Source organism: Myodes glareolus, chromosome 14 (genome assembly GCF_982192425.1).
Source record: "Myodes glareolus chromosome 14, mMyoGla1.1, whole genome shotgun sequence".
In the NCBI taxonomy this organism is placed as follows: Eukaryota; Metazoa; Chordata; class Mammalia; order Rodentia; family Cricetidae; genus Myodes; species Myodes glareolus.
Genome location: NC_142039.1, coordinates 62,834,041 through 62,858,754, shown reverse-complemented (window position 1 = coordinate 62,858,754; position 24,714 = coordinate 62,834,041). Strand labels below are relative to the sequence as shown.

General features: G+C 45.8%; 1 protein-coding gene across 1 annotated transcript in view; it reads right to left on the bottom strand.

Annotated features, from left to right (window-relative positions):
- The window catches only part of Cap2 (cyclase associated actin cytoskeleton regulatory protein 2), a 140,241-nt gene that overhangs the window by 107,539 nt on the left and 7,988 nt on the right, over positions 1-24,714 (bottom strand). Inside the window, exons 2-3 of the mRNA XM_048461042.3 lie at positions 9,777-9,898; positions 5,073-5,173 (exon numbers count right to left, since the gene is read on the bottom strand). Of these exons, the coding sequence (XP_048316999.1) occupies positions 5,073-5,173; positions 9,777-9,897 (222 nt within the window). The 5' untranslated portion in view covers position 9,898. The remainder of the gene's footprint in view (positions 1-5,072; positions 5,174-9,776; positions 9,899-24,714) is intronic.

Genomic DNA, 24,714 nt, shown 5'->3' with positions numbered 1-24,714 from the left:
TGTCTGAAAGCTGGGGCTGTCACTAACAGCTGAGGCTGCAGGGATGGTGATGATGGATCCCTAGCATGTGGGAGCCCCGGAATCAGAATTCCTGTCGAGATCATGCTTGGCCGGCTTGAGATCGCTAAAACACCTTCCTAAAGCCAAGTGCTTAAATTAATTACAGCAACAAGCAGGAAAACGGAAGCCAACCAGAAGACCAACATGGCTGAAGACGAGGACAAGGGAGGCCACTTTGCTTCCCTTGGAATCTCTCTGCTAGTCAGCATGGCACAACATGAACCAACCATTCCATAGATTAATTAAGAGGGCAGCTAGAATTCTCAGCGTGTGGTACAGTGATGAGAGGCATCAATGGTGGGCCTTCGTGGGTGTGTATCTGTAATCCCAGCACTTGGAAGGGACAGGAGTTCAAAGCCAGGCTTAGCTACATAGCAAATCTGAGGTCAACGTGTACTAAAAACCCCTGTCTCAAAACACCACCCCAACAGCCATCAAGGGAGGCTGTCCAATAACTATCTAAAAATGCTTATCCTTATAAGGTCAGGGAAGACAAAGACAGCATGGCTCACAATGTGTCTACATCATATGTGCGGGCTATGCTTAGTTTAATTTCACTGCCTTTTTGTTTAAATTGTGATTCTCTTATCTTATGAAACAATCAATATGAGCTTTTTCTTTTAAATTCATTTTAATCAAGAAAAGGAAATAAATATTCCACACCCAGGAAATGTTCCAGAAGGACTTAGGACTTCCAGCTGTTGCTGGCAGCTGCTTTGAAATGATCAAGTCACTCAGAAACAGGCTCTTGATTAGTTCCATAAGCTGGGAATGACAACGCCACTGATTTTGGGGTTTGTTTGCTAAAATGAGGTCTCTTGTAGCCCATGCTGGCCTCAACCCTGAACCCCTCCCCTGCCACTATGTAAAGCCTCCTGCCTCCACCTCGAAAGAGCTGGGGACCCCTGTAGGCATCTGCGACCACACAAGGTTTATATGGTGAGGAGGTACAGATTCAGGTCTTCCAACTGAGCTATATCTCTAGCTCTACATAAGACACCAAGAACACAACAAAACACAGCATACAAGTCACCCCAATCCATTGCTAATGGGCCGTGACTTCCAAGATCTCGTTGATGATATATGGGTTCTGTTTGTAGAGGACCCCTTCCTTTCACGGCCAAAACCATGTTTACCTTAAAGATCTATCATAAACTTATGCATTGTTTATTCTTCTAAAGGAGGCACAGGCTATGGCATTGTTCTCTGGTTGGAGGGTAATTTAAATAAGCCCTCTGGTTTATGTTGCACACAAGAAGGCTTAGGCAGATCTAATCTTTTCTAAACCTGTTATGTTCTTGGGTTCGGCAGAACGTCCTAATTGTCATCATTAATTCCCCCTTTATGTGGTCTCTTCTGTCAATAGACTATTGAGTGTTGGGTAAATTAAAGCTGGACCAGCAGCCAGCACACGGAGAGAGACGTTAAATCATTGCCTGCCTGCCTGTACTCATGATTAGTATCTGTGAAATAGCTGCTAAGCCGGGGGACAGGACTGGACATGATGCTTGTTGGCCTCCTTCTCGGGTTTCCGCACTGTACAATCAGGTATGGGAGTGTTCCTTTTTCGAGGCAACAGGTGTGTTCTTGGAACAAAGTTGAACCTCCCCCCCCCCCCCCCCCCCGCTTTTGGCTCACGGGAGAGCTGGCAGCTGCAGGCTTAACTCCGATGACACAGGGCTCTGTGAGGGTGCAGACCTAAACTGCTTGTTCACATCATTAAAGCAACAGGCAGATGGGCTCCGGCTGCCAGCGCTCTTCTTTGTGTTACAGAGCTGGGCCTAAGTTTTCAGATGGCAAGTCTCTCTCTTTTATTGCCCTCCGGCTCTTGCTTCCCCTGTGTTTTCTCTTCTCCCTTCCCTCCTTTCTTTTTCTCTCCCCTGTGCTCTCCTTTCCTTTCTTTCTCCAGGGCACCCCTCTCCTCTCCAGTCCTCCTCTGGTCCCTCCCCCTCTTTCTCTTTTCATTCTTCCCTTCTATTAAAAATAAATACGGCACTTGTAAGACACTGCATATTCATTATTGAGAACATATTTTCATCAGAGTCACACTGTTTACAAGCTGATGAGTGGGGAGGAGAGAACTCTTCATTTGAATCCAATTATACTTACACCTCACTTTATTCTCAGAGGAATTCAAAGGGACTGTGCACCACACAATGGGAGGGCTCACTCTGCAAAGCCACCCTTTCTGAAAAACATCAACTCGAGTACTGATTTCTAGGCTTCCCTGTTTTCCGACTCAGGTGTCTACCGAGGTTTTCGTGAGCTGTTATTAGCCAGAGATCAGATGCACTGTCCTACCCCAGAAACACAAAGTCAGCAACTGAAGGTCACAAGTCGGGAATCCCCGAGCAAGCACTACTCGAGTACTTCTTCATACTGGGGACATGCGCACTTAGCTTCCTTTGTGTATTTAGCTTCCACGTAGACTGTGCCAGCAAGCCTGAGAAATTCAACACTATCTTGCAGTATATAAACCTTCACAGAAATAAAGACAGCCAGATATCAAAGGGTCAGTGTAAAGACACCAGTGTGGCGTTCACTGTAAGGAACCGTGGAAGCGGCTGTCTCAGAATAGATCTCCCTGAACCACAGGTGGACGGAACCTTCCCCCTTTCCACCAATGAGTATTTCAAGAACAGCGGAGGGCATCTGTGGTGGACAAACACACTGTGAGGTGACGTTACCAGATCCCCCAGCAAGACCAGTGCTGGGTGTAGAGTGAGCTATCAGCAGAGGAGGCTTTCCTAGCCTCAAATGACTTTATTCAAGCATAGGATTTTCTATAAACCTACACCGAAAGCATCTTTGCCAGGATCATCTGATGGAGAGACATCTACAGGGACAAAGACTTGGTTTTCTATCCTCTGAGATAGAGCCCTGGAAAGCAGCCCGATGTTTCACTTATCCTGAAGTTTCTAACTGGCCTGATTGGTGTTTTTGCTATGAATGTAAACGGTGACTAACTGCTGGGGAATAAAACTGTCTGTAGCTAGCAGATCAGACACACATCCTTAACGATCTCTTCCAATTGGGAATTTCCAGATTCTAGGATTTTTTTTTTTTGGTTGTTCTTTCTCCAGGCTGTACTTGAAAAGAAAGTCATGAGAAGATGACACAAGAAAATTGCATGTGTGTGTGTGTGTCTGTGTGTGTGTGTGTATGTGTGTGTATGTGTGTGTGTGTGTATGTGTGTGTGTGTGTGTCTGTGTGTGGGTTAGAGAGGGGATCACAGTGGCGGAAGAGATACGAACGTGGAGAGAGAGCAGAAAGTAGGGGCAGTCTGAGGAAGGGAGCCTGTCTGAGGGACTGGGGTCCCGGAGGAGGACAACAGGAGAGGGGGACAAACTGGAACACAGTGGAGAGGCACACAGGTATGAAAATGTCACAATGAAACACATTACTTTGCATAATGACTTAAGAACACAGTAAGAAAGTGGGTTTACTAGTCAGCTAGTAAAGGGCTGACTTCACCAACACATTTGATCCCTGGCGCCCGTGTCAAAAGCCAGCCATGTGCACAGTTGTAAACCCAGTGCTGGGAAAGGGGTGACGGGATGATCCCTGGGGCTTGCCTGCTGGCCTGCCTGCCCGCCTGGTCCACTCAGGAAGCATCAGGCCCCAGCCGGGGTTGACCTCTGACCCCCACATACATGCGCACACCACTGCATGTGCAGCCACAAACTCATGAGTGTGCACACACATGAGAATAAAATGGCGAGACCACGTTGCCATCGTAGCCATGTCTAGCCAAGCAATTCAGTGCCGTTACACTCCCGCTGCCGTGAGATTTCTAGGCTTTGGAAGTAGAAGGGTCACACCCACTAGACAACTCCTCACTGCCTCCCATCCCTGCCTCTGGTGACCCCATCTCTGTGTCTATCAGTTTTGCCTCTCTGGATGTTTCATATAGATGGACTCCTTTCTGTGTCTAGTTTATTTCCCTTAGTACAACACCCTCAATGGTCACCCGTCTTATAGCATATACCAGGATTTTTTTTTTTCTGGAAGCGGAATAACATCCCACTGGACTAGACAACCCATTTCCTTGATGCATTCGCCTGCCCAAAGGTCCTTCAGCTGCTTTTAACTCTTGGAGATTGTGGCTCACGCTGTTCTGGACTTGGGGGTAGAAAGGCCACTTTGAAAGTCTGTTTACATCGCTTTGGGGTATGTGCTTGAATGAGAGATCATACGCTTACTCCACTGCCAATCCATTTTCTCCGACAGAACACGGGGGTTCCGATTTCACCACATCCACACCCACACTTTCTATTTTCTGATGACAGAAACATCCCAGCAGGTGTTAGTAATAGCCTCAGTCTGACCCTGAGGAAAAAGGGTGCCTGAGTCAATTCTGCTGGGGGAGCTTTTTGTAAAGTGACAGGAATTCACCCTAATCCCTCTGTTCAGTGCCCTCTGTAGCTTCCTGTCACACCAAGCATACACGGAAGTCCTTCACGGTGACTAACAGGTCCTATCCGGCTCTGGTTCCAAGCTACCTCTCTCCCTAATTCACCTCCCCAGCAGCTGTTTGCTTTGCTGGAAACAGCATGTTCCAGCATCCTCAGGGGTTTGCTCTAACCCTCTCCTCTATCTGGACCACCCTGCTCCATCATCACCCCTCCCGCTCCCTCTCTCTACTAAGATCTCTGCTCAAATGTCACCTCCTAAGATACGGTCCCTAAACCAACAACCCCAATTCCAAAACTTTTCGCATCATTGTCTACTCCCTTAATTTTTAGGTCATACCTATAATACCTCAGTTAGTTATATAGTTATGCATGTCTTTTATTTCCCAAAGGTAAAAACTTCTGAGGTGGGGGTGGGGCAGGACTCGCTCGTCTCATTCATCCCTGAACTCCTGGCTTCTAGAACAGTACCTACTTGATGCTTGACTCGGTAGACTCTTGTGGGGCAGATATGTAAATAACTGCACACGTGAAGGGAAAAGTAACCATGGAGACATTGTGACGCCATCGGGATCATCTGAGGGGCAAGGAAATACTCACGTGGGTCTCTACATCCCCAGCAAGGGCTCTGCTGTTCCTCAAGAACTCAGCCACCACACTGTTCGCCAGCTTGTCAAAGGCTTCCACAGACGGTGCCACGCCTGCCGAAGAGAATGGCTCCGTTACTCCCGGTGGTCTCGTGGAAAGCTGGGACTGGCTTGGCACAGGTCATGTGAAGGTCAAATATCCTCACCGCTATACTTATTCAACCCGGCATTCCTCCACGCTCCCCGTGTCTACTCAGGAAAATCCTCTCTGCCCAGTTTTCTCAGCATCATTTATTCTGTCCCGTGACCGTTACCTTATCAGCTCAAGCAGACTTAGAACCACCAAATGGACACACCTCTGTGCATGTCCGTGAGGGAGCTTCCAGAGACGGTTAACTGTAAGATGCCCCTAAATGTGATGGCATGGCTGGTGTCCCGCACCGAAGGAAGGAGAACAGCCAGTTTCATCTCTCTGCTTCCTGACTACGGCTGCCACGTGACCACTGCCTCCTGCTCCCGCCACTAAGACTTCTTGGCATGATGGGCTGTGCCTCAAACTATGAGTCCAAACAAGCCCTCTCCCTCCCTTACTATGGTTTTTATCAGGCATTTTGTTCCATTGATGAGAAAAGTAACAGATGCGTCCCCCAGCCCAGCGAGATGAGCCGGGGCATCTCTACGTTATATATAAAGGAACAGGAGTGCAGACAGCAGGCGACTGGTCAGAAGCACAGACCTAACAAAAGGCAGATGCCCAAACTGAGCTGACCCAAGTTCCTCGAAGTCACTTCTTCCTCCAGTGTAGCCTCCCAGTACCAACCTAGAGAGTTACCCAGAGTCCCCAGGAATTCAGAGGACAAGTGAACTCTGGGAAAGAGGGGAAACAGAGCTAAAACCACTAATTTTCTTCCTTCTTTACTTCCCAGGGGCATGGGCAGAAAGAGTTGATGAGTTTCCTCACAAATCTATCTGTACAGAGCATGGTGAGCCAATGCGCTGCACAAGCTGAAGGGGCAGCAGTCCAATGAGCAAGCTCAGTTCCCTTCTCTGCTTTTCAATTAATGGAAAGAAAACCTAAAATCCTGACTTTCTGCCCTTAATATTGATAAATTTATCCTTGCAGTTTATTAAAAACCAAGCCAAAGCCCCTTTTATTTCTCAAATAAGTCATCCCTGCTCACAAAACTAAGAGAAGACTTCTTTCCCTTTTTATCTCAGTTGTCCATTTCCACACATGAGGAGGGGTTGGAGTGGGGGTGGGGGTGAGGGTGGGGTGAGGACAGTGACTGACAGCCCCCCACATCTCAGGCCAAACAACTCAGCAGCCCCTTGAAGGGGAGTTATCCTGTAACCCAGTTTGTCACTTGAAGGAGGTGTGAGAGGTCTCTGTGGAGTATTTAAAGGGGGAGAAAATTCCAGAAACGTGAGGGATGCTGCTGCCTAGCAAAAGGTAAAATGATGAAAGAGAATATGTTTCCAGTTCCCTTTCATCCCTGGACTCAGTTCACACCTCCTCCGGGCAGCCGTTAATGATCTGTTTCTCCCCCACACTGTATCCTTTGAGCGTCTCTTAATCAAAGCATCTCCCACTCTGAATAGTTATGGAGGCAGAGCAAAGATGCTGGAGGATGAGGACCGTGTATAATTCATCTGAGGTCTCCTGCATCCAGGACCATGCTCGTCTCGTCACGGGGCAGGGACGCAAACGCAGTTCTCAAGGAAAACAAAACAGAAAAACAACAACAACAAAAAACCCAAACCCCAAACTTATAGAGAGACGTTCTTGTTGTTTGGATGGTATGTGTTTATAGTGGCCTGTGTCCCTGTGTCCTTTCTCTAAGCTTCCTTTAAAGTGAAAAAGAAATAGTTTTTATTTAATATAGGACATAATACAGTAATGTAGGATAATAATACAGTGTCTATTCTTTTGGCGGGGAAACCCAATCAATTAATTAGTAAATACTCCACACAGTCCTCCTGCCTCAGTTTCCCAAGTGCTGGGGTTCTGGATGTGTATCCCAGGTACTGGGGTTCTGGGTATATACCCTAGGTGCTGGGGTTCTGGGTGTGTTCCCTAGGTATTGGGGTTCTGGGTATGTACCCCAGGTGCTGGGATTCTGGTATGTTCAGGTGCTGGGGTTCTGAGTGTATACCTCAGATACTGGGGTTCTGGGTGTGTACCCCAGGTGCTGGGATTCTGGGTGTCAACTCCAGGTGCTGGGGTTCTGGGTGTGTACACCCACCCCTGGCTAAGAAGAGGAAATGACATTACTTCATATTGAATAAAATGTTTTAGGAACGGGTACCGTTCAGATGCCTCCCTAATAATTCTACTTGCTAATTACTCCACTTTGAGTAAAACAAACTATTGGCTAAGTTTTCCAGGAGACCTTTGTTTCAATAACTGATTGGAAACAATTTTCTGTATCAAAAAATATTTGTCTAAATGTCAAATAATTGAATTTTGTGCCCTCCGATTTTATTTAGCCTATCAAATTCCTTTCCCCTTTGCCTGTATATGTGCATGTGGTGTGTATTTACATGTACAGGCTTGGACATGTGTGGGTGTACATACATGTGCTTTTGCATTTAGAGGTATGAGGTTGATGTGTCTTCCTCAGTCGCTGTCCACCATCCAAGTTGAGGCAGGATCCTTGCTGAACCTAGAACTCAGAGATTCCCTGGACTCCCTGTTTCTGTGTCTAGTGCTAGGATTATAGTCCCAGCTTTTAAATGGGTTCTGGGGATCTGAATCCATTTGACCCACTGAGCCATCTTCCCATGCCCACCCCCCATTTTTTTTTAAATAAAAGAAATAATTTAGTTTTGTCTGCTACCTTTTTGAATGTGTGAGGTTCAAAGTTCGGGCTTTCCCCCTTTATTTAGATACCCATTATCTCCTGAATTGTAACTTCATTTTACTTAGACACCTGTTATCTCCTGGATTGTAACTTCATTTTGTGCACTTATAGGTCTTTTATTGAAGGACAGAGCCCTTAAGGAAATGTCTGCAGCCACTTAGTGTCAAGGACAAAGTGAAACAAAGTTGGAAAGGCATTGCCATAGAAATGAGGCTTATGAGGTCCAGATACCAACTGAAAGGGTTTAAGATAAAACTACAGGCACATATTAAATGAGTGCATGTGTGTGTGTGTGTGTGTGTGTGTGTGTGTGTGTGTGTGTTGGGGACCCAACCCAGGAACTCTTAAAGCACTCCCGCCTTTCAATACTTTTAGGTCACTTTTGATTTTAGCATGTTCGGGGGAAAGACGCAACCAGTACATTTGAGTTTGTGGAGTGTTTTCTGTTCTGTGTCGTGTAACAGAAGATACAGGTCCCCAAACCCAACATACTAAAAGCAACAACGCAGATCTTTCCTGAGGAAAGAGGTATTGAAATCTCCTCTTGCCCAAGGCTTTTTTCAGCTCCCCAAAGCCTGGCAACATTTAGAACAGGTCAGAGGAGCTCGCTCTCTCTCTCTCTCTCTCTCTCTCTCTCTCTCTCTCTCTCTGTGTGTGTGTGTGTACAGGTCAAGAACAGAACTGCAGATTCAATACAGATCACCCTGTTAAATTTTAATTTCAGATGAGCAATGAGTAGATTTTTAATACATTTATATGCTACACAGTATTTGAGAAACATTGATACAAAAAAGTTTCTCCATTTGAAATTCAAATTTAATGGGTATCCTCCATTTTTACTTCTTAAACTAAATCTTACACAAAAAGGAAATGGAAAAATTATTGTAGATAACTTGAAGTTTGCTACATGGGTTATCTGGTCTTTATTGCTGACTTTTGTTTGTTCTTTCTTTTCTTTTCTTTTCTTTTTTTTTTTTTTTTGCAGAGTCTCATGTAATCCAGGCTAGCCTCAAATTAGATATGCAGCTCTGAGGCTCACCTTGAACTCCTGATCCTCCTGTATCCATTCCCCAAGTGTTAGGATTAAGGTTTGTATGCATCAGCATACCTGGCTTAAAGAAAATCCTTAACTTTCTATTTTTGACCCTACAACTTTTGAAAAAAATCTTTTAAAAAATGTATGCATATACGTTTGTGCATAACGTGTGTGGAGCGCACCTGTGCCACCGTACATATATGGCAACCAGAGGGCACTTTGTGATGTAAGTTCTCCCCTTCCACATGTATGTTAGTCCTGAGGATCAAACTCAGGTCACCAGGTTTGTGTGGCAAGCACCCACTGAGTCACCTCTCCAACCCTAAAGCTCCTTTTGGAAAAGCACTCTGGGAGTCTATCCTCAGCACTTGTTCCCACTTCAAGAGGCTTATTAGCTAGGAACGGTCAGAAGTCAGGTCACGTGCTGTGGTCATGGACTTGCTCCACCTTTGGTTTAACCTGGGACAAGATGTAGCCAAAGCTGCAGTGCCCATAATTCCTTAAAGTGAAAACCTGCAGCACCTTAATCCCTTTCAGTTTGCATTCTTACTGAACATGCTCATTCTAGCTTTGATAATTACTTCAATAATATAGTTACACATTAAAACCAAATAATAGCGCCCCTCTGGTTGTGGATGACGTTCTTCAGAAGCACAGATCTTGATCATTATTGGGGATTAAGGGTCGAAACTTTTAGAGTTTACTTTTTAAGGTGGCATTCACCTTCTTCACATTCTTTCCCAGGGATCACTCCCAGGATGGAAGGCAGGATTAAGTGACCCACAAAGAGACCAGTAATAACATCAGGATATGGCCCTACCTCCATTGACACCATTAACCTCTCCACAGTCTCCAGGAGGCCCGCGTGACCCTGCAGACAGCTGCTCCAGCCGGCTGACCGCGCATTCCAGTCTCTCCATCAGTCCCAGCATGTCTGCCATTCTAGAAGGACATGGGCAGAGAGATTGTGTGAGAAACTGAGGGTCAGCAAACTGACTTCATCCCACTGACAGTGAGAGAGAAGATAAACACCACTCAGAATGGCTTTCGCTACGTCCCTGTCATGAAATCCTCCAAAACTGAAAAAAAAAAGCTTACTCAAAATGAAAATTATATTGGACTTGTTTTCTACTCAGTTCAGTGATATTTATTTATCATTTATTTGCAAGGATCTTTCTATGTAGTCCTAGCTGTCCTGGAACTTGCAATGTAGACCAAGCAGACCTTGAACTCAGAGAGATTCAATTTCTTCTTCTTCCCCAGTGCTGGGATTAAAGGTATGTACTACCATGCCTGGGATGATTTAAAAACAAACAAACAACAAAAAAAGCATGGTATAAAACCCAAGACACAAATATTACCTAGCTCTCCATTATCTCCAGCTGACTGCCTACATGCTTCCAAGGTTGTGGCCTGACACCATTTTTGTACAGCACCTACCCAAAAGCCAAAAACACATAACCCCAAATTAACACCACAAATGCTTACTAGGCTAAGTGGTGGGAACACATTTTAACTAGTACTAGTAATTCTGTGAGAGTGTGATTACATAGGCAACTCCAAACCCATTGATAATCCTTGCTCATCTAATTGTACGAAACGTGAGTTTATAGAATTGGGTATTATATAGCAAGCAAGGAAATACCATCACCTCAGGGTATTAATTATTATCAGTTTGTTTCAGTGTTTCCGTTGTGAAATTATCTTAAATTATAAAGATTCTGAATTGCGGAGGTTTTGGTTTAAAAGAATAAAGGTGATTGTTTTCCTCGTGGAGACTACTGATTACTTTTAGGTGCACATTAGTATTCAGTGGACTGGTTCTTAGAGACTGGATCTTACGTTATCCACTATTCTGGCTGGAGTAGAGAGGGAAGCTGATAGAAGTCTCAGGGGTGAGAGCGGGACTTCACATCCATCCTTTTCTGTTTCCAAACACACACTTATCTGAGTCCACAGGTAACATTACTAGTCCTGGACTTTCCACACACACCCTGAACATCTGAATCCAGTTAAGTGAGTGGTGTCTACGAGCTATTATCTCTAGACACTTAAGACAGCCTTTGGTAAAAGTCAGTCCACTGCCCCAAAGAGAATAAAACATGCTTGCTTTATCCATGGCCTATGGTTCCTTCCACTTGTAGTAACTTTCCAATTTTTCATTCTGAGCAAAGGAGAGGCTGCACACTTCCGAATCACGGACACAGCTACCCTGGAGCTGTGTCATTCTGGGATGCATGAATATATCAGATTTCCCCCCATAAGCCAGGAGAGAAAGGCCCTGAATTTTCAGCTTAAATACGACACTCACAGACCGCCCTAGATTCCAAAAGCAAGGTTAACTACATCTAACCATGTGCCCAGCTCTGTACGTCAGCATCCAAATATCAGTAGCCAGAGAGGGAGGCAGAACTCATGGTCTATTTTGGAAACCCATCGCTCTGGAAGCTGCCAGCAGCAGCTCTCTCAAAATATGGAGCAGGGCTCGCTGCACAGCTGAATCCAGCATCTACTCCCAAGGGGCTGCAAAATTAGAAGTTTCTCAGCTATTCTTTTCCTCTGCACGTCAGAGCTTCTGATGCTGTTGCAGTTGAAGGGGGAAAAGGAAGGAGAGGTTTAACTGAATCCTTTACATAATCTTCTTGCAGGGGAACTGGGTATCTCATAGGTGGGCGAAGGCCATTTGGGAATGATCAAAGCCCCTCAAATCCTTTAATAGTTGCCCATCTGGTCCATTATCTTGGTTCCCTGTTACTCAAACTTGCCAAATGGTACCACCCTGGACCTAGTCTACGATAGCAGGGAAAAGCCTCGGCTTTGCTAGCCAGGTCCCCAAACCACCTCTGGCTCTCCCCCATCAGGGCAAGCCGTTCTGGGAGAGCCTGTAACATTTCACACTTGAGACTGCCTTCTCAGCCTGCGGCTTAATCAGACTCTGCAACTGGTTCCAGACTCAGGCTATCTAGTAGTGAGTGTCGCCCATGTTGAAAGACATCAGGACTCAGCGTATCAACTGCAGGCTGAGGCAGATTGCTGTGGAATGCGGTCTAAAAGCCACTCAGAAGCCACTTCGCATAGAATCACCAAGTCAGGTCACAGCTTCTAAGGAGATCAGCACAGTTCCCGTGAGGAGGCTGGAAAGACACCTCCAGCTCTAAAATCCTGAAGCAGTGTGTTAGAGATACTTGACAGCAGACCGAAGAAAGTATACATCAGGATCCACATTAGCACGTCCAGGGTGACCCATGGGGTCTGAGGTAGCCATGCAGCCCACGCAAACTTCCTCACTCTGTCTATGTTTGACCTCAGCTGCTATCCAGACCATCAATAATAAGCAAAAAAAAAAAAATGGCTATTGATTCTCCACATTCCAGCCTATTTGCCCTGGCATTTCAAAATGCTCTTAGCTGACTTTGGACAGGAGCAGGGAATTAAGGAGGCTGAGAAAGGCACAGAGTTGCCACAGCAAATGGGAACAGCAGGGTCTGGTGAGGAATGGGTCTGAGCAAGGGAGTCAGACACGAGAGTTAGGATTCGAGGCCAGTGGAATGGGGTGAAGGGCAAGTTAGATGGATGACAGACAGTTTAAGGATCAGAAGTGTTCAGAACAGGAAGCCAAATTTCCCACTAAAGAATCAGGAGTCTGGCTCAGACGGTGCAGCTCAAGCACGGCTCGACAAAATTCTGGCCATTCTGTTCATGAGAAAGGGACCCTATAGGTTACTCTCTACCGCCTATGGCACATCAGGCCAGAGAGGGAGGGTGAGCCTTCATGTTTTTAAAGTTAGTTTGTTTACTATATCCATTTGTATGGATGTTTTTTCTGTCTGTGTGTCTATGCACCATGAGCATGCCTGATGCCCACAGAGGCCAGAAGATGGCACTGGATTCTCTCGGATGGGAGTTACAGACAACCGAGAGCTGCCATGTGGGGTGCTGGGAATTGAACCGAGGTCCTCTGGAAGAGCAGCCAATGCTCTTAGCTCTGAACCATCTTTCCAGTCACTTGAAGATTTGTTTTAAGAAACTGTATTTGAGGGTAATTTCCTTTCTTAAAAATAAAAACAAACAAAACAGTATCAATATGTAGGCCTGGCTGGCCTGGAACCCTTCATGTAGAGTAGGCTGGCCTTGAACTAACTCTGTAGCCAAGGCTGACTTTGATCAGCTGATGTTTCACCTCCTGAAATGATCCCAGAACCACACTGCTTTGCCCATACTTGACATCGATCTTAATTCTCTGTGAGCTAATTTTTTAAGTATCTCTTGAGATGAATTATAATGGAACACCCATCTTGGTGCATTATTATTTTTCTTAGTTAAACTTTCCCTTCCCCCTTCACCCTTTCCCCTCCCATGCTATTCTTTCTCCTTTCAGTTGACCTAGCACCGTTACAGGACACAGTATGGGAACTCAGGGCTGTGTTAGCATTTCCAGCCACTTACACAGCACGTCATGGCTCTGTGTGCCTGGGTCTTCAAGCTCCCCTCTCAGTTCTTCAGGAATGATACACAACAGGTTGTGGTAAGGTACCATTAATATACTGTGTTATAGAACACCATCCTAATTAGGGTTTCTATGGCTGCAACAAAACACCATGGCCAAAGAGCAAGTTGGGGAGGAAAGGCTTTATTTGGCTTACACTTTCACATTGCTGTTCATCTCTGAAGGAAGTCAAGACAGAAACTCAAATAGGGGAGGAACCTGGAGGCAGGAGCTGATGTAGAAGCCATGGAAGGATGCTGTTTACTGGCTTGCTTCACACGGCTTGCTCAACCTGTTTTCTTGTAGAACCCAGGACCACCAACCCAGGGGTGGCACCACCCACTAAGGGTTGGGCCCTTCCCCATTGATCACTAATTGAGAAAATGTTTCATAGCTGGGTCTCATGAAGGCATTTCCTTAACTGGGGCTCCTTCCTCTCTGGTGACCCTAGCTTGTGTCAAGTGGACACACCAAACCAGCCAGTGCAACTGACCTCTTGTCAACCTGACACACAGACACATCACTATTAAGCCACAGTCTTTCTTTTCTTATTCATCCCCCAAGACCTGATGTTAAAAACATAAATAACTTTAAAAGTCCCACGGTCTTTACAAATTCAAACACATTGAAATTTCAGTCCCTTTAAAATAACCAACCTCTATGAAATTCAAAGTCTTTTGAAATGCAAAGTCTCTCAACTGTGGACTCCAGTAAAATACTTTCTTACTCCAACAGGGAAGTATCGGGGCATAGTTACAATCAAATCAAAGCAAAGCCAAATTCCAGCTGTCCAATGTCTGGGATTCACTCACAATCTTCTGGGCTCCTCCAAAAGACCTGGGCCATTTCCCCAGCTCTGCCCTCTGCAGCACACACAGCTTGTTTTTTAGGCTCCAGCAGGCTCCACTCCACAGCTGCTGCTGCTGGTCTAGGTGGCCATCCATGTACTGGCATCTATAAAATTCTAGGGTCTTCTGCTACAACTGGGCTGCACTTTCACCAATAGCCTCTCATAGGCTCTCATGGTGCCAAGCCTCACCTTCTTTGCATGACCCCTTCAGTCCTGGGCCTTCAACTGTCATCGAGGCTGCACCTTCACCAATGAACTCACCTGGCCTCTCAGAGTGCCAAGACTCAGCTGCCTTCCATGACCCCTTCATGCCTTCAAAACCAGTACCACCTGGGAGATACTTACATATTACCAAGTCTGGCTGCCATCCCAAGGTACAACCTTGGCCACCTCTGGAACACAGCTCCTCTGTGCTCTCAGGAAACAAATCCCAGAAGATTTCACCTCAGTGACACTGGTCTCTTCCTAATCACTGCTAATTTCCTAGCTCCAGCAACCAGCATCAAGCGTTCCAGCAAAGCAAAATTTCACCTCAGCAGTTCCGGTATCTTGTTAATCACAGCTGGTTCTTCAGCCCCAGCTCCAGAACCACAGCCTCTTAATTCAGCAGAACAAATGGCCCTAATGGCATCTTTAAACTTCCCTCTGAAACTTCCTTTTATCCTCTCCACTGCTCTCAGCATTCTTATCTTCCACGGTCCCACAGAAATCCTAACACTCAATGGCTCTTCTAGCCCAAAGTTTCCAAAGTCCTCCTACAATCCTCCCCTAAACATGCTCAGGTCTGTCCCAGCAATACCCCACTATGCTGGTACCAAGTTGTCTTAGTTTCTATTGCTGGGACGAAACACCATGATCAAAAAGCAAGTTGGGGAGGAAAGGGTTTATTTGGCTTCAGCAGTGATGCTCATCAGTGAAAGAAGTCAAGACAGCAGCTCAAACAGGGCAGGATGCTGGAGGCGGGAGTTGATGCCGAAGCCATGGAGGGGAGCTGCTTACTGGCTTTCTCAGTCTGCTTTCGTATTGAACCCAGGACAACCAGCCCAGGAATGGTAGCACCTACCATGGGCTGGGCCCTTCCCCATGGGTCACTAAATGAGAAAATGCCTTACAGATAGTTCTCCTGGAGGTACTCCTTCAACTTAGGCACTTTCCTTTCTGGTGATTCTAGCTTGTGTTGACACACAAAACCAGCCAGTACAAATATTCAGTCTCATTCCTCTTTATACGTGTTGGAACCCATTAGCCAACCACTCTCTATCCCTTCCCCCACCCTTCCTAGCTTCCAGTCACCACCGTTCTGCTCTTTCCTGCCTTGAGATCAGTATTTTTAGCTTCCACATAGGTCTGAGAACATGGGGTTTTGTTTTGGGGGTGTATGGCTTATCTCCCTTGACATGATTTCTTCCTACCATTGGCACAAACGATGGGATAGGATTTTATTCCTTTAACGGCTGAATAATACTGAATACACGCCTTCTCCTCAATTTCTTTATTCATGCACCTATAAATATATGCTTTCACTGACTCCATATCTTGCCTCATTTTCTTTCTGTAAAGTTTAATTTTTGCCTTTATCAAGGTGGGATGTACACAGGCTCAAAAAGGTATCATGCGATACTGTGTAATATTTAGATCTGGTTAAGCTTCTCTACACCCTCAAATACTTATTTCTTCATGGCAAAAACATTGCCTTTTTTTTTGTCCACCTTTTTGTCAGACATAGTGCATAATTCTTACAAAAACACAATAGCTTCCGGCTCATAGCTTTTCATTTTGAAAGATAATTACTTTCAATTGCTGTAGCCATTTCTTTTGACAATTACCGTTTCATCTCCAAGTAATATGATTTCATCTCTATGCCTTGTCCGGTTTTCTTCCATTTTAAGGCATTATCCATTGAGTTCCACCAGTGCACAGTGCACATAGGCATGCTAAATGTATTCATCTCTTTATTTATTTGAGATAGGGTCTCATTAGCCCAAGATTGCCTGACACTTACAACATACTCCAAGATGGCTTCCAATTCACAATCTCCTTGTCCCTGCTTCCCTAGTACTGGGATTACAGTGTGCCCTGGCCCTCTGAGCCTACACGGTTCCTTATGTCCGTCTTTGTAAGAGGGCTGCCGTAATTCACAGAGTCACATCTAGTAGTAAGGTCCACTGTCACTATTTGCTGGCAGGCCTGGCTTCCTAAATCTATTGTTAACAGCAAAGGGACACTGGCCTACTCGAGCATGTGGCTCTGGCAGGCCTTGCCCGTCGCCCCCATTCCCTCTGCCTTGCTAAAAACCATTAAATTACATTCCTGAAACTAGCTCCCTAAGGTTTACTCTTTTATTTGGCCAATCCCTCCTCCCAAGGCTGACTACCAAGGTCCAGCTATTAAAGCATTAAAGTCCAGCAATCAAAAGCCCCCCTTAGCTCACCTAATGAAAAGGCCCAATTAGAATTAAACACCTCATCCTAACACAGGGTTTAGCCTTGAACCTTTATAAACGTTTATTTTCCTATGTGCTATGCCCGTCTCCTCTCTATTCAGAGGTAATCCTTTGTCCCTCCAGGATAAATATCCCTTCCCCCTCTCCCTTGCTCCTTTCCACTTCTCCCTCTTCCTCTTCCTCTATCTCTGTCTTTGTCTCTTATTTTCTGCCCTTTGTCCCTCTGGGGCAAATAAATCTCCTTTGTGCTGAGACTGTGGTTTTGAGGCGTCTTGAGACAACTTTGAGGTTCCTTACAAAAACAGCCTCCTGGTTTTTTCTCCCCTTTTCTTTTTTCTTTCTCTTTCTTTCTCTCTCTCTCTCTCTCTCTCTCTCTCTCTCTCTCTCTCCCTCCCTCCCTCCCTCCCTCCCTTCCTTACTTTCCTTTTTTGTCTTTTGAGTCAAGAGTCTTGTTATGTAGCCCAGGCTAGCCTCAAACTTGCAATTCTCCTCGGTCTCCTGAGAACTGAGATTATAAGTGTGTGCCAACACACCCGGCTCAAGTCTACACTTAACAATGGCCCCTCTTTTGGCTCTTCTTCCAGTTGTGTGCGAGAGTCAAGAGAGGCCAGCACAATGGAAAAGTCTCTATGTGTTTCTTACAGGGTGGCTCCTTCTCTCGTCTGAACGGTTGTCCTGCAGGCATGCTGTTGATCTGGGACCCGGCCTCTGGTGTCACCTTCTTTTCTGAAGGTCCCTCCTTTATTCTTACTCTGCATGAGATCTTTGTGTCTGATTTTACAAATAAAAGAAAAACCTGGGTTTCAAAGATTTCCTGTAACCAGTGTGTGCTAGCCCACAGACAGCCGGCAATTGCAACAACAAAGAGACCTAGAATAAAGGAGTATTTCCTGGGAAAGTGTGTGCTCTCCCACAGACTGTACTGCAGTAACAGAGACCTGGGATAAAGAAATGTTTCCTAAGAGAAAAGATGACCAACATCGCCGTTTTCACTCACAGACTCTTCTACAAAGCCCTTCCTCAATGTGCCGGGAAGTCTGCCCCTGATATGGTTGGGTTCTCTGTCCACAGGGCAGTCTGCATACAACACGCAAAAAGAATGCGTGTCTGTGCTCTTTCCATAACAGATTCCTATGAAAGGAGAGTCCCACGCACTTTTGAGAATTTCACAGAGTCTCCACGTTTGTGCTCACGTTCAGCTGGGAAAGGAACGGAGAGACCTGGAGTTTGGAGTCATGCACTCCATCCCCTAGCTCTTGATAGCTGGGGGACTACAATGGTTAACTTCACTGTGGGTTCAATGGATTTGGAATCAGCCAGGAGACACAGCTTTAGATATGTCCAGGAGGGAGTTTCCGGAGAGGCTTAACTGAGCAGAGATGAGTCACCCTGATGTGGGTGGTGCAATGGACTGAGTCCCAGACCCAATGATAAGGAGGATACGTTCTGAGAACCAGAGGTCCCTGCTTCCTGGCCTGCTCAGGTGTGAGCGAGCTGCCTCACACTCCTGCTGCCGAGCCACTCTCATCACGGTGAACTGTACACTCTCACACCGCGAGCCAAAGAAATCCTTCCTCCTGTACGCGTTTCCTGTTGGTTTTGTCAATAACAGCGATGAGAAGAGAAAGTAAAAAATATTTCATTGTTTTCCTGTTCCTTTACTTATTCGTCCAATATTTCTTCCATCCAAATTCTAACAAGGCCTGGTTCTGCTTAGCTCAGAGAGCAGACAAGGTCAGAGATGTCTTCAGAGTGGTATGGCTGTAGATGACTTCAACATCTAAAAAAAGCTCTAGGCTTATTTATTTTATTTTAGACATATGACCCTTTGCTTGCAGGTGTGTATGTACACTACATGTGAATCCAGTGCCCACATAGGTCAGCTGAGGTTGTCAGATCTCCTGGAAGTGAAATCACAGATGATTGTGAACCATCATGTGGGTGCTGGGAATGAGCCCCGGTCCTCTAAAAAAGCAGCGATTGCTTTAAACTACTAAGTCATCTCTCTAGTCCCTTCTTCCAATATTTCTAACCAAGATTTCCTCTATCGATCTCTGTTGATTATCATAAAATGAAAGTGTAATCAGATTGGTTTTCTTTGTCTTTTTCAAGGCAAGGTTTTTCTATATAGCTTTACTGTCCTGGAACTCACTCCATAGACCAGGTTGGCCCCAAATGCACAGAGAGTCACCTACCTCTGCCTCCTGAGTGCTAGGATGAAAGGTGTGCACCACCACCACCCATCATTGTAATTAGATTTTTAATCACATATTTTTTACAATGACTTTCACAGGGATTGGAGAGATGGCTCAGGAGGTAGAGCACACACCTAGCAAACAAGAGGTGCTGAGTTAGGTCCCCAGAACCTGCACACAAAAAGGTGTAGTGGCATACACTTGTAATTCCAGCTCATGAGAGGTGAAGTCATGCGGATACCTGAGGCTCTTTGGTTAGACAGCCCTATGTGAGAAGTTACAGACCAATGAGAGAATTTGTCTCAATAATATAACGGGTGACATCTGAGGAATGCCACTATAGGTTGTCCTCTAGCCTCCAAATGCACCTGTATACATGTGTATCTGCACACAGGAACACACACACACACACACACACACACACACACACACGCACGCACACACACATATGCATGCACATGCACTCATGCACACACACATACATGCATGTACATGCTCACGCACAGACACACCCCACAAAGAATTCAAGCAATCTCTGTAGATCACTTTTGGAAAAGAATCACCCACCCTCTCAGTTCACACCAATCTTTTCACGCTCAGTGGAGCAGGGCCTGCTGAGCCTTCCCCTCACTCACTCCCAACAGCTCTCGTAGCTGCTCCGAACACTGGCACCCCACGGCAGCATGCAAACAGTGTAAGAATGATGGCTGATTTGTCCGGATTGTATCCTCAGCAGCTGTAAGACATCTTGTCCAATGACAGTGCCCCCTGTGCTGTCTCTTCCCTTAGCACATGCCCACCCTGTCTCCCCAGGAGTCCAGGCAGGATGCTCTGCATGAGCTGCGGCTGATCTCACTTTCCCTCCATCCTCCCACTGAGTCCAGCGCGGTTGCCATACACCTAGAGAGGACTATAAATATTTTTGATTGACTAATGAATTGGCTTCCACTCGCCGCCTTTTCCCTTACTGCCTACTCGCTGGCACGGTCCCAGATCGAGCTGTAAGCCAGATTTTCACAGAAGAAATTTCCATTGAAGAGTGGGTGCTAGATTAGTCTTTCCTGTTTGGGACCACAGTGGCTTCCAGGATCAAAAGTATGAGCTGGCTCTCGCCAAAGGCAAGCCCTGCTTCCTCCATAGCTCTTTTATTATTATTATTGTTGTTGTTGTTATTATGGATTTCAATATATATACTTTGATATTGTTTCCATGTCAATAGAAGAGAGTGAGGTCTTTAGGGCTTCCTGACAGTCAGTTCAAAGGTCCCATTCCTAGGTAAAGGATGGAGAAGCAACTGTGGTGCAGATGCTCTGGTGATTCTCTCTCTCTCTCTCTCTCTCTCTCTCTCTCTCTCTCTCTCTCTCCAGGTGTGCATATGTGTGCATGCAAATGCAGGGGCTAGGGTCAACCTCAGGTGTCATCCTCAGGAGATGCAGACTTTGTTTTTGCATGTGTTGCGGGTATGTGGTTATGTGTGCCCATGCAGTTTAGGAAGAGAGAGGAAGTGACCAGGTGCCCCGCTCTATCCTTCTCCACCTTATTCCTTTGTGACAAGGTGCTAGGCTGGTAGTCAGCAAGGGGCAGCAGTCCCCACCCACCCCGTTTCCACCTCCACAGTGCTGAGGTTATAGATTTGCATGGCCATGCCCATCTTTTAACGTGAGAGCTAGGGATTTGAACCAAAGTCCTCAAGCTTGCCTAGCCAACAAATACATTAGCTTTGTTTCGTCTGTCCCCAGACTCCACTCCCTGCTAGGCACAACGGTCATATCTAGACACCCAAGTCTGAGATATCTTTCGTAGTGAGCAGTCTTAGCGGGAGGAAGTCAGGCAGGCTCACCAAGAGATGATGTTCATGTCACCACAGAGCCCACCTTTGTATTTTTCACTTCCTCTCCTGGATCTTGCTTTTCAACAAACAACAAACTTCAGTGTAGCATGAATTCTAATTGTTTTTAACAATAAAAACTTGGAGTCAGGTATAGGGGTTAATGCTGAAGGATCAGAGAAGCAGAGCAGCCAGCCAGTTCTTACCTCTACCAATGCTCAGACTGAAGGGACTAAATCCTCAGACTGCATCTGAGTTTCTGTTTCTTCCCGTCTTATAGCCCTCTCTCTGCCCAGCCATATCACTCCTGTCTCTACCTCCCTAGTGCTGGGATTAAAGGCGTGGGATCTCAAGTTCTGGGATCACCTTTGTGCGAGCTCTGTTTCTCTTTTAGACAGATTCAGTCTTGTGTATCCCAGGGTGGCCTTGAACTCACAGAGGTCTGTCTGCCTCTGTCTCCAGAGTGCTGGGATTAAATGTGTGTGCCACCATTGCCTGGTCTATATGGCTAACTAGTGGCTTAGCTCTGCACTTTGATCTTCAGGCAAGCTTTATTTGTTAGATTGAAAACAAAGTATCACTACACATCAGCCACCACTTAGTTTTGGTCCTAAATGTCATATAGAAAATTATGTCACAGGCTTGGGTCCCCAGCCTATGGTACTAACAGAAGGTAGAAACTTGAAGAGGTGGGGCTGAGTGGAAGGAAGTTGAAGGGATGCTGGGCTTGGTCTCTTCCCGTTTCTTTTCTTTTTGGTACCTATGGGCTCATTCTTGTCACAAAGCATCATTCTACCACAGGTCTGAAGCAGGAAGGCCAAATGGCCATGGACTTGCTTCCACTAACCCAATACCTTGCAGTCTTCCAGGGTCCTACATCCCCCTTAGGGTACTGACATCATGCTTTCTCCACCAATCCAGAGCAGAGGACAGAAAGACAGAGTACATACAGTGATTAGCTCACCAGTTCATGTTCCCTCCTTGGGACAGGTTCAGCGCTGCCCCCACCCCCGCCACCAAACCAACTCCCATTCGCTTTTTAGAGTAGGTCATTCTTTGAACTGTGACCTCCAACTATAGACGGCTAGGGCTTGTCATGTGATACAGTGGAAAACACATTATGAGAACCAGAGAACCTTGAGACACAGCCCCTTCAGTGGCATCCCACATATCTATGGGAACCTGATGGATGAGTAACTTGAGTCTCAGTTTCCCTACTTCCCATGAATGAACTCAGCTCCTCGTCAGCATTCACTGACTTGAGAACACCGCGTGGGAATGCATCTTGAGCTGTCTTCTGCACCGGCTGTTATTTTTCATCTCCTGGCTTTGTCCTGAGAATAACCCAGACTTGGGAAACTAGACTGCGGCAGGACGAAGAGCTAAAATTTCCAAGAGAAATCCAATATTCCTGGCAGAAGAACGGGAGAGGACAGGGGAGAACCACCGAGAGCAGAGAGCTGAGGGAAACACCCCGACTCACCCTTGAGTTGTGCGTGGGGGGGGGGACAAACCACAAATCCTTGAGAACTGAACTATTACAAACCTCTGCTGGAGTAAAACTCCAATCCTTAAATAGTGCGCACATGTGACACAGGGGCTTTGAAAGCAGAGGTGATGCCAGACCCACTGGCCATTGCATGTAACACAGAGCTGACTGGTTGGCAAAGCCAAGCAAAACCAATAAGCCAAATGACAACAGCCAGAAACATTTTCCAAGGGACCCAGGGTCTCACAAAAAGCAAAACCTAAATGTTCAAGTTTCAAGTCAAAATGGTTTGGCACGCAAGAGACAAGAAGAAACACACTCAACCCTGAGAAAACTCGACCCGCAAATGTCAACCACCAGGGGACACAGATGTTGGAACTTCCAGAGACATTTGTACCAGCTGTCTGAACTGTGCTTGAGATGAAGCTAATAGCCCAGAAACAACTGGAAGCCAGGAGTTTTTAATGGAGTCATAGAAACCACAAGAAAATTCTAGAGCTGAGTAAACTACAATAACAAAAGACAAAAGTACACTGGGCAGGCTTGGCAACAGAATGGAGACGGCCGAGGAAGGCGCCTTCAACTTGGTACAAGATTTAATCTGAAGAATACAAAGGAAAAAACACTGAGGGGAAAAATGGAGCCTGAGAGGCCTATAACGACCATACCAATGTCTCATATTAGCGTCCCTGGAGTCCCCGAGAGGAGAAAGAGACTGAGGGAGAAATCCTATTAACAATAACATCCTGTCACGGTGGTTCACACCTCTAATTACAGAACTTGGAAAACAAGCTGACGCAGAAGGACAGCTATTACTTTGAGGCTATTATTTTGAGGCTATCATGGGTTACATAGTGAGTTCCTAAGAAGCCTGGACAGCAGAGTCTCAAACAGGAAAGGTAAGAAAAGAAAAGAGAAAAAGAAGGAAAGGAAAAGAGAAAGAGAAAGAAAAAGAAAAAGAGAGAGATATAATAATTAAATATTCCACAAATTTAGAATAGAAGACTTACATTTATAGATCCAATGATGACCAACACCATATGCGGCACGCGCGCGCGCGCGCACACACACACACACACACACACACACACACACACACACACACACACACGGTCCCTCCAAAGGAGAAAAAAGTAAAAATGAGCAAGTGAATAAATAATTGCCAAGATAGAAAGGAGGGAAGGAAGGAAGTGTGACAGGCTAGGATGAACCCTCTTTGAGAGGCGCAATAAACACCAAGACTGTCAGTAATGTTCCTGCTAAATCAGTAGCACCAGGAGTTAATCCGCATATGGGCTCAGTCACAGTGAAAGGTGTTCTCACGCAGCACACCTGATGAAACCATCATTAAAGAGCAACTTCAGGCCCCTCCTCAGCAGCCACAACTGTCATCTGAGACTTTGCAAAATTTCATTTTCTTTTTGAAGTTATGTTTCAGTTCTGTTTGTCCCACAGGAGACTGTTTTAAGCTTTTTATGCTCCGTTTTAATATCTTCAGTTACCCCACCACACTTTTTTTTTAAAAAAAATATGTAGCCCAGGCTGGCCTCAAACTCGTGATCCTCCTGCCTCTGCCTCCTTCAGCAAATCCTACCAGCATGCGCCACCACAACTAGTTACATGTTTTTTTTCTGTATCAAAAACAGTGTTGTAAAGGGATGGAGTGATGGTTCAGAGCATGTTCTTCCAGAGGACCCGGGTTCGACTCCCAGCACCCACATAGCAGCTCACAAACACTGGTAATGCCAACCTCGGAGGATCTGATGCTCTTTTCTGACCTCTTTGGACACTGAATGCAGGTGGTGTGCAAATGCATGCCGGCAGATGACCACACACACATGCAGGTGGTGTGCTGACACATGCCAGCAGATGACCATACATGTATGCAGGAATGTGCAGATGCACGCCGGCAGATGACCACACACGCATGCAGGTGGTGTGCAAATGCATGCCGGCAGATGACCACACACGCATGCAGGTGGTGTGCAGACGCACGCCAGCAGATGACCACACACACATGCAGGTGTGTGCAGTTGCATGCTGGCGGATGCCCATACACATGAAAAGAAAAAAGGTATGAAGCTTAAATCTACAAAAAGAACTCTTTTGCCATCACTGTTGCTATTATGAGTCCTATAACCCAACTTCTCAAAAAAAAAAAAAAAACAAACAAACGAACCGCAAAACACAGCACTACAAAGTTTGACAAGTAATTACTAAACAGAAGTCAGAAGCATTTTATTAGAAATCCACCTTTTTTGATCAGTTTTATTATTTCATGAACGTGGATAAGTACACCTATTATTAAAGTGGGGAAGCGGCAGTTTTGTTTTGTTTTACATCACTGTAAATAAAGAGATGGGAATGGATGAGAAATGCTGTCAGAGAGACGCCACTCAAAGCCTCCCCAGGAGACACGAGAAGCATGGCACTGTGGTAAATCACCAAAAATATCTGAATCATCAGT